This window comes from Pantherophis guttatus, chromosome 5 (genome assembly GCF_059756535.1).
Source record: "Pantherophis guttatus breed Tessera chromosome 5, ASM5975653v1, whole genome shotgun sequence".
In the NCBI taxonomy this organism is placed as follows: domain Eukaryota; kingdom Metazoa; phylum Chordata; class Lepidosauria; order Squamata; family Colubridae; genus Pantherophis; species Pantherophis guttatus.
In genome coordinates, this window is record NC_142067.1 from 93320472 (window position 1) to 93331413 (window position 10942).

General features: G+C 43.0%; 1 protein-coding gene across 1 annotated transcript in view; it reads right to left on the reverse strand.

The window, feature by feature from the left end:
* The window catches only part of GABRG3 (gamma-aminobutyric acid type A receptor subunit gamma3), a 428102-nt gene extending 423029 nt beyond the window's left edge, over positions 1-5073 (reverse strand). Inside the window, exon 1 of the mRNA XM_034431373.3 lies at positions 4104-5073. Within this exon, the coding sequence (XP_034287264.1) occupies positions 4104-4156 (53 nt within the window). The 5' untranslated portion in view covers positions 4157-5073. The remainder of the gene's footprint in view (positions 1-4103) is intronic.
* Between the last annotated feature and the right edge of the window lie 5869 nt (positions 5074-10942).

Sequence of the window (10942 nt, forward strand, 5' to 3'; positions counted from 1 at the left end):
CAGTGTAGATTCCATTGCCAGATAATGTGGGGATGATGTCCACTGTCTTAGATGACTTGAATGTTAGGTCATCTCATAAATCTGGTCAAATACTTTGCCATACTCTAAAAGGGAAAGGCCAATTTTGTTTTGATTGCTATGATGTAGAAAAGATGTTGAAACTCTAGAAAGAGTACAGCAAAAACCAACAAAGACCAAAGTACTTTGGTGACCAACTGTCACCAAAGTACCTGAAGGCAGAACAAGAAGCAATGGATAGCAACTAATCAAGGAGAGAAGCAACCTAGAACAAAGGAGAAATTGTTCTGACAGTTAGAACAATTAATCAGTGGAACAATTTGCTTCCTGAAGTTGTGGGTGCTCCAACACACACTGGGTTTTTAAGAAGAGATTGGACAACAAGTTGTCTGAAATGGTATAGGGTTTCCTGCCTGAACAGGATTGGACTAGAAGGTTTCCAAGTCTGTTATTCTGTTATCTGATGTCATTTTCACAGAAATCATCAACAATAATTTAGTCCTGAAGTTACAAACATGCCCCCAAAAGTTTGAATGAATATGAAAACATATGAATACTTTTCTCTAATGCTTGCATTTTCTTCATCGTTTCCCGTAATACATAATTTTTGTATGCTTGCTGTTTCTCCTAATGCACTTAATTTGGAGGGTTGCTGTTATAAATCATACTGTACTTTTGGAAAATTGCAGATTTCTTAGTATACTTGTGTTCCAAATTCCCCCATATATCTACCAGGTGATTTTATTTTGAAACTCAAATGGATCAAATTTCACACCCATCTCTGTTTTGTAATGAAAACTTTGTGTTTGGCGAAAATTGAATTTCCAACTGATAGGAAGATTAAAAAAACAAGAATACTAAAACAAGGAGCCTTGTCTGTAAACAAACAAACAGGGCATTTGATAGACAAAAGTGTTATTTGTCTGGTCCATCAGAGCCCTTACATAAGAGGGCCGGGAACATTTAAACTTCAGGTCTTAATTCATTGCAAACTGGGTTTGGTTCATGAGAAGATGGATTCTTGAATGCACTAGCAAGCTGAAGCATCCTGAAAACTCTTTCCTAGATGCAACCATCAGGATAAACTAAGTTTTAAAGTTAGCATCAATAGTCCAGGATGTGAGCATTGGCACATCTTAGCCATGGAAACATCTACACAAAGCACGGTATCACTGCTTATCCCCAAGGACTTATTATGAATATGGAGCTAGAGGTTAGGCAAAAAACATAGCTATTTGTGCAGCCTCAAAAAGCAGCCCACACAATCTGCAGTAAGAGGTCTTCTGGTAAACTTCTCCATTATTTCTCCACTTTGTGCTTTACTGGCTTGCAAAAAATCAATTAAGAAATTCATCTTGAACCAGATTATTCTCCTCTTAGGAATGCACAACTCTTCCTCCAATACCAAAATCTGGAGATGTGCTAAATCATCATGCACCCCTTTTAGTTTGGAGTTACTACCTTCGCTTTCTGTGGAAAGTTGGTAAATTTAGGTACATGGAGCACACATCAATAACTAACTAAGAGGAGAAAAAAGAGTGAAAAGAATGGCTCTGGCCACATCTAGCTAAACTGCTGCCGAAAATGATGATTGAATAGGCTGCTTGTCACCTTGGTCCAATACCTGCCACAGAATATTAAGAAAGAATTTATGGATGGAAAATCTGCTGTAATGGTTTCCAGAGGAATAAATGTTGATAATCTTTTGCAGCAACCATCCTTCTGCCATTTTTATTCCAGGAATTAGATCTGCCAATCATTTCTGTAATCATAGTTTTGAGTGTTTCCTGATCTTGGAATCTCCATATGATGGATCTACTTCATTTGATGGATCTACTTCCATTTGAAGTCTCAAACATATGCTGATAAAATAAACAAGGCAGACAGAAGTAGCCTAATATTTTGCTTCAGTGTGTCCTCAGGCATTTCACCAATTACACACACTCAGACACACACACACACACACACACTATTATGGATAGTGGGAACACATAGTGGGATTTGCTTTTGTCCCCAGGAACAACGCCCTTAATTATTCTTACCTCCCACTCCCACTGATGACATTGGAGCAATAAGGGAAATTAAGGACTAAGCTACATCTCACAGGATCTCCCTTGAGATCCTTTTATGAATTGTGCATTAAATACTAAACCTTCTAGATATTAGCAGGGGCTTAGAATTTACCCAAGAAATAATGCTTGGGTCAAGGGTGTGTATCTCTTTCCTTCTTGTTATCCTAACTCCACCTCCTCTCCATTATCATTCATCATTCATGGGGGAGGGGGAGGGACAGGGAAGGAAAATATAACTTATTCCTAATAATAACTTTGGAGTAAGGAAAAATGCCCATACTTTATTTTTATACTTTTCAAAAACATGTCATTTGAAGGAATGCCTCTTGTAAGATGAAGCCTGCCATCTGCCTTTCAAAAGAAAGAAAAGAAAAGCTATGTTTAAATCATTGTGATGTGTTGCACATTAACCAGAAAGATTTTTTTAGTTGATTATGGCATGGCTTAAAATAGAATTCAAGAAGATTCTACTTGGATCTCTCTAGTTCAAGGCTCTATTCCAGAGTGATAGACTCCAGGAAGCTTCCGAGCAAGACTCAAGTGCGAACCACCTTCTAACTAGCATTCCCCAACAGATGAATGAAAGGAAACATCTGGCACTCAGCAAAAACAGCCACTTGTAATCTTATCCTCCAAGCCTCCCTTTAAAGCCATACAGGTGATTCAGAATCTTGGGGTTGCACATATGTGTATGTATATTTGGTGACCTGCAAATTAGAAGGGGAAAAGATGCTCTACCATCTTAGAATGGTTTAGAAATGTGTGGACGCCACTCCATGGTGACTTGAACAGTTCAAATGGATTGAACCAAATCATTAGCCATTGTTCAGTCCATTTCATGAAGGGTTGCCCCTGAGAATGGAAAGGGAGGCAGGGGCAGGGAGAGAAAACTGGGCAGTGGAATGCCAAGCAAACTGAACATCAGCAAAGTCGCAAACAGATCTGAATCACCATCACTTTCAGGATTGACATGGCGATTGTAGATGTTTGGCTCGGTGGCATTATGTTGTAAATTCCGAAAGGAAGCTATCTGGTTGGATAATCTCCTTTTACAAAATACCATTCAAGGCAATCGCTTTGAGCCATCGAAGGAGATGAGCCTCTGGAGACATTTCAAAATTAGTTGTGGAGACACAAACACGGTTAATAAAGCTCACTGCTTCCACCACGTTCCCACTTCGTCTGGCTTCTTGGGGACGATTTCTTTCATTTAATTTAGGGGAAACGTTCCTTTATTTGTAGGTCTACCGAGTAACCGCCATCCTCGCTTCTCTTCCTAGCCTTTCCCAAATTCTGACAGAAGGGCGCTCGCTTCAAATTAATGTCACCATTGAATCCGAACCACAGGAAAGGCAACCAGACGGCCTGCCGTCCCCACTCGAGTCCTATCAACGCGTCCGGGTCTCTCGATGCCCGTTTCCGACAACACAGACAACCGCACGAGCTTCAAAACGGCGCGAGAGATGGAGGGAATGAATGAAACCTCCCTTCGGGTTCTTTAGCAAATGAAGTCGAGAGGAAAACTTTCCGCAGAAGAGGGACAGGAATTCAAGCGGTGGGTAGGGAGACAAGGGTTCGAAGCGGTCGCGGTTCTTAATCAGGACCACGGCCGGTTTGGGGGGTTTTTTTGGAGGGGGGATTGCCTACCCCAAAACCTGGGTAATCAGACGGGCGAAGAGCAGGGGGCGCAGCTGTACTCAGTTATGATGTGGCGGCGCGGTTATTGGTGTCAAGATCCAAGTCAATTTCACTGCGCTTCTACCGTGTGTCTAGTCAATTTCAGTGCGCGCCTACCCACGCACCTGCTCTATTTCACCGGGCTTTCACCAAAGTACCAAGTTATTTTCCTTGTCCTGTAAAGCACCAAGTGAAACGGAGGGTGGGGTGGGGTAGATGAATCTGTTGCCTGTAAGATTTGCTTTGTTTTAGGGGAACCTTTTTTTAAAAAAAAAACCCCAAAGAAAGAGAGGGGAAGATATTAGCAGGTGACACAAATGCGCCAGTGGCACTTACCAGGCTTGGAAAACGGAGAGGAGGAAGAAGACCACTAGAAGCTTAGCGGACATGATCCGAGCAGCCGAGAGAAGCCGGAGGAAAGTGCAGCAACCCTGCAGGAAACGTTGCTGGAGGTTCAGAGACGGGTGGGTGGAGAAGAGAACAGATTCGGATACCTCGCTTTTCTTTGCCCCCTCTTGTTCTGTGCAAGAAAAATCCCGCTTGTTTAGTCCGCGCCTTCCAAAGGGAGATGCGCCGATCCAAAAGGGCGCCAGGATCCTCCGCAGGTTCTGACAGGTGGTGGTCAGAGGGGCTCCAGTCCGTCCTTCTCCCGTCCCCGCGCACTCCCCCACCCCCCGCGACAGTCACTTGCCTGAAGAAATCACGCCGCCCTTCGCGGTCCCGGGAGTTGCCTTAGCCGGGACCCTCGGGTGATGGGCTCGTCCCAGAAGGAGATGGAGAAGGAGGCACCTGCAGAAAACACATCAGGCGGCGCGGGGCAGAACGGGAGAAGTCCCGAAGCCCGGAGCGGGACGCCTCCTCTGGACCTCGCCGGGCCCCAGGCCAGGCACTGGCTCTGCCAGGGAGGCGGCTTGCGCGGGGTCGCGCACCATCGGAGAGGTGCCCGCGGGATCCCCGCCGGCCGGCCAACAGGTACGCAGGTGGTCGCCTTAAAGATCCGGTCCGCCTGAGGAAAAGGGCGGGAGGGGTGGAAGTTGGGAACGGGGACTGGGAGCCCCGGCTCGGCTCCCCTCGGCGGCGGGCAGCGGCCCCTCCCGGTGTCAGTGCCGCCTGCGCTTCGCGGCGAGGCTGCTGGGCTCGGCGGGCTCCGCGACGACAGTTCTGGAGGAGGCAACCAGCCCCTGCCTCGTCAACATCGCCTCGGCTGTCCTTGCCTACGCAGGGAGGTCCCTGCCAAGCGCAGGATTGGCGAGGCAAGTGGCGCTCGGCGACCAGGGGCCAGAGAGCGGGCGACGAGTCTTAATTCGGGTGGGCGCAACGGGAGCGCCTCTTGATTTTAAGAGATCCGGGGAGGGGGGGAGTGCCGTTGCCACCCGCCCACGGATCGAGCCAAGATAGGCTCGAGGAGTTCATTCATATTCAGGGCTGCGTCTGACCGTCTAGCGGTTAGGCAATCGCTGAGAGAAGCCTTTGGGGTTTCTAGTCCCTAGGAATATGGGATTTCCCTCCTTCTGAAATATTGGGCAACTAGCTGATCTTAATGTTTGAAACAACTGAGGAAAGAAAGAAGGAAAGGAAGGAAGGAAGGAAGGAAGGAAGGAAGGAAGGAAGGAAGGAAGAAAGAAAGAAAGAAAGAAAGAAAGAAAGAAAGAAAGAAAGAAAGAAAGAAAGAAAGAAAGAAAGAAAGAAAGAAAGAGGGAGAAAGGAAGGAAGGAAGGAAGGAAGGAAGGAAGGAAGGAAGGAAGGAAGGAAGGAAGGAAGGAAGGAAGGGGGAAGGAGGGAGGGAGGGAGGAAAGAAGGAAGAAAGGAAGAAAGAAAGAAAGAGGGAGGGAGGGAGGGAGGAAGGGAGGGAGGAAGGAAGGAAGAAAGGAAGAAAGAAAGAAAGAAAGAAAGAAAGAAAGAAAGAAAGAGGGAGGGAGGGAGGGAGGGAGAAAGGAAGGAAGGAAGGAAGGAAGGGGGAAGGAGGGAGGGAGGGAGGAAAGAAGGAAGAAAGGAAGAAAGAAAGAAAGAGGGAGGGAGGGAGGGAGGAAGGAAGGAAGGAAGGAAGGAAGGAAGGAAGGAAGGAAGGAAGGAAGGAAGGAAGGAAGGAAGGAAGGAAGAGGTTTAGTGGTTTATAAGGCAGATGGGGATCCGACCCAGGGAACGGGCAGATCAGTTGTTTCCTGGCTTAAATAGACTAGAAACCACAATCATTAAAAAAAAAAATCATAGGATGTTTTAACCAGTTTCCCCTGCTCTATTCTCAGGAAAAGTGGACCAAGGGCTCCAACCCTACTTGCTGACTACTGGAATTGATTATGCCAGGGCCTCAGTTTGCTCCTTCCAATCATTTCCCATGGTTTGAGGCTCACAAGTCTGTTGTTCAGACAGTGTGTAGGATTTGATATGAAACATCACAAACATCTCTTTCCCAGTGCAGGTGAGGAGATGCTAAATATTTCCCAAGCAAAAACATTCTGCAAGAGAAATCCACCCTTCCAAAGTTTAAGGTTCTGTACACAATTTCTTTATGAAGGGCACAATTTAATTAGTTAGTTATTAAATTTGTTTGCCACCCATCTTGCTGTAAGGGGCAATCTTACCAATAGCTGCAGCTGAAGTGATTGGGTCCTACCATCTTTTTGGGGGCTACTAAATCAGCATAGTCTGAGTCAAGAAAAAAGTAAGCAAATAAACATATTTTAAGCAATAAGAAGTAAAGATTCTGTCTCAATATTTTTATTGGTTTGCTTGGAGATCCTGTATTGTAAACTGCTCCAAACCACAGATTCTCACTTGCTGGGAATAGAGAAGCTTGCAGTCTTAAAAAGAAGAGTTGGGTGTTGCTTCCTTTTCTTAAAGAACAACTTTAGTCAAGGAGGTTTTTTAAAAAAATCTTTGAAGCATTTCTGGAGCAATTGTGATACTTTTCAGGAACATTTCTCCATGCCACCCAATAAATATGTTATTTAAAAAGATGGAAGATTCACATTTATCTGTTTTTTAGAAGGTAACATAGTTTTAAGCTACCTACTCAGGAGTAAGTTGACCTTGGTTAATTTAAATATATTAAGGAAATCCATTTTAAGCTTCTACATTTAACTTTGGCATTATATCAATTTAGCATGACCCAATTTTCTGTGCATTCAAGAGCATTCTTTGCAATTCTATCCAACTCTTTCACATCACAATAGAGAAAAAGGTAAATTAATTCATACTCCTTCCTACTCCATACATTAAATAAATTCTGCTTTGGAGAAAAATAATACTGTAGGCTATAAATTCTATGGCATAGACGTTCTTGGTTATATTACCTCACTATATTTCATGCAAATTAGTAAATGCATGTTGTAAAAGGTGATTTTCTTTTTTCTGTTAAAAGAAAAGTTATTCAGATTAAGACAAAATATCTTGGTTTTTGAGGATTCTTATTCTTGATTTATATTTCATTCAATATACTTCCTGTTAATTTTCTACTTCAGATATTATTTAAGTGAAGCATAACTTCTATACAGGTTAAATAAGGCCACTGGAGAACAGTAGTCTTGCTTGACAGCAGTAACTGTATGACAAGTGTGATAGCTAAACTGCGTGATTCACACATATTTGTAAATGGAAGGAATTTTAGAGGTCCTTGGTGCTCTCTGACCTTGGTTGTTTTTTTGCAGATGTTTCATTACACAAACTAGGTGGGATTTGCTCTCAATGTATACAGTATTCTAGTGGCTTGCCCTAACAGTATTGGTGGGAGTGATCTTGAGGTTCTTTGGTTGCGCTGTTAACGGTTAGCTTGTTGGGTTCTTGCTTACTTCTTAATTGTTGGTCTGATGTTAATCTTGAACTTCATCTATGCTCATCTGAATGTTGATTGCTGGTGGGGAGATGTTTTGGTCTTTTTCTTCACTTTTTGGCTTGTTGATTGTCTCTTTGGACAGTCTGTAGATGTTGTTTATGTCTATGTGTCTATTGATGGCCAATTTGTCAGCAGGCCAGGCTTCCAGGAATTATCTAGCATTTTTGGACTTGGCTTGGTTTGGGTGATCATGGTTTCCCTGCTGAAGCTATGGTTAAGTCTGTCCATATGTTGTGAAATTAAAGAGTTTTCATCATGTATTCTGACTGCTAATTGGTGTTCATGGATGTGCTCTGCTAATCTTCTGCCTGTGTGCTACACTGATGTCATGTCATCGTAATAGTCTATTGGTGGTTTCTGTGATGGTTTTGATGTATGCTAGTGTTATCCTTTTTACAGCTTGTGTTGGTTGTGCTATATTGGGTTGAGTGGTCAGGCACTTTTTGTTGAAGTTGCATGGATATCCATTTTATCCATTTCTATTTATTTAGAAAATTTATATTGCAGCCTACTTACTTAGTGCAACTCCAGACGGCTTACAAACAATAAAAACACAGTAGAGAAAAATGAATAAATGAATAAAAATCAGTAAAAATAAAAAACATAACCCCCCACCCTTACCCCCAGGGACAACACACAGTCAAATAAAGCATTTGATGGGTTCCCTCATACTTCGGGTCCCCCAGTCCCACTGGCAAAACCAAGTCTTTAGGACCTTATGAAAGAGTCTCAAAGTGGGGGCCAAACTAACTTCTCAAAGAATAATATTTTAAAGGGAGGGAGCCACCACGGAGAAGGCTCTTCTTCTGGGTCCCACCAGATGTACCTTTTTATGGGATGGGACCCACAACTTTTCTTGCCTCCTCACTGCAGTAGGTCAGGTGGCCAGCAAGAGATAGTCCCTCAGATAACCTGGTCTCAAGCCATGAAGGACTTTAAATTTTGTTGGAAGATGTTGTATAGATGATCTGTTTCTACTGTTCAGTGTTGCTGCAGTATGTTTGTGCTCATCCGAATAGAGTTCTTACACAGCTTCTCTTATGTGAGGTTGGATTATTATTTTGGTAATGGAACACTTGACTCATAGTGGAGGTCATAATACAACATCTGGAATCATTAGCACTCCCACAAATATAATCCAGTACAACCCAAATACAACCCAAAATATGAATCAGGTAAGTAGACGGCACTGTTGTGACCTCCGCTTCCTGAGTCATTAAAACACACAAGTAATCCCAAAAACCTCTTTTATTGCAACAGCTATGAATTATGTTCATTCACAGCTGAGTCCCAATTAGTTGCAAAAAGTCCTTTGGGAGAAGTCCTTTGGGATAAACACCAACCTTTATCTCCCTTGACACACTGCCAAAGACCTACTTGGCAAAGCCATACAGAGTCCAGAATCAAACAGAGATGTCGACTGGGAACAGAATTAACAACGTTGCTTTCCTGCAAAGGGAAAGGCTTTCCTGCCTTTGCTCCTCTTTTAAGCCTTATGGGAGGGGCCAATCATCTCCAGACCTTACTCCTGAGTCGTCCCTTTTGTTTTAACTGTTTTTGCCTTCTGGCAGCTCTGCGCATGTGCGAACTAGGAACAGGCTCCTCCTGTTCCTCTGCCTCTCTGATGTCTGACTCTGGAGGCTCTGAAGTCCGTGCATAACTCCCAGATGGCCCTGGCCCCATCTCTGTCCCCAATGCAGAGCCCTCGTCCAAGCCTTCCCCAGGCTCCAGGACTGGCCCATGTTCCTCCCCAGCCTCCTCACTGTCTGACTCTGCTACCAGCTCCACAGGTTACTGGCGGACCACAACAGGCACACTCACCATAGTAAAAGAAGACCAATTAGAAAACATCCACAAAACCATCCACAACATCTTCAAAGGGATCCAATTCACAAGGCACGAAGAAAACAGTAACTGACTACTCATTTCCACCCTGAGCTACACATAGCTTCCTTTATTTGAAGGCATATTATCAGAAATGATTCTCCAACATTTATTCATATGTCAGCATTCCCATGTTGGAATCTGGCCTGATAGATCTTAACTGAGTTATACAGCATTCTAAAGAAGAAGCGAGCGGAACATGAGTTTTGTGCTGCAGCTCCAATTCAAACCTCTTAAAAACTACCACCAAACACTGCAAATTGGCAATATTAGTAAATAGTCTGGTATCCCAGGCTGCAACCTTCCCTACAGTTAATATCAGCAGGGGCATCTCAAAAGGCTCATGCATCATGCTACATTAAAATGTGATGTGTTAAATTTCAGTTTAATACATTGAAGAGTCAAATCTTGCTAATAGCAGAAGGAAATCAACCATTTTGAGAAGGATTTTGGAGGGGTGGAAAATTGAATCTTTATTCAACCATCATGTATATGCTATACATACATCTTTGTAATTATAAATGATATCTGTGGGTGTGCATGTATGATAGTGCTGGGTGCCAGTTGTGAAGTCCGTAATGTTCTTTGAGAACTAAAACACCACTTCAACCCCAAAAGTTACTCTTGTCATGGTCAGGTTCTCCTTCCCATTGAACCACTAAAACGATTTAAATTTGATGTACTATTAGCATAAAAAACTTCTGATTTTTCTCAAACTTTACTTGAAAGCTGCTCGGTCACCATTTTGGTATTACATACCATGGTCTGGTTTCATTCTGGTTTAAACAAAGGTTGTCCCTTTTATATAGCAAGTTTCATAATATTCCCAAAATTAAACTCTTTCTCCCTTTGTCACTATTTCACCCACACACTGAAACCACCCTCTCCTATACAAACATGCCAATTCTGAATGCAAAATAAATACTAAACCTACATCTGTATTCCTTATTTGAATTGCCTGATGTGCTCCATGACCACTGATTATGCCTTCATAGTATCTGTCAAGTAACAACCTATCATATCTGCAAAATGACAACAGGCATCTTCGTCCTTCATAATTCTTATTTGGCTGCAGGATTCTTTTGCAGCTAATCCAAGAAGAGAGAAAGTCTTTGTTACTATGGTTAGTTGCCAGCTGAGGCTATTTCTTCCCTCCCATAGATTTAGCTAGAAGCAAGCTATGGGAAGTTCTATTTACAAGAAACTTGCCATCAATTTTAGCCTGGCAGTTTCACATTGTTCTTGGATCATTGTGCTTTAATAGAAAATCTTCACTGCCCATCAAGTACATTTAGAAAGGAGAGTCCTTTCTCTTTTTAAATATCCCATTAAGGGAGGCAGACAGAAGACTGGCAGCCACAGAACGTGTCCACGCTATTCAGGACCATCTCGAGATTAGTTACTATTGCGCAACTCCATTGAAAAGCATGGTTGGAATGACATTCAAGTTAGAAAATCT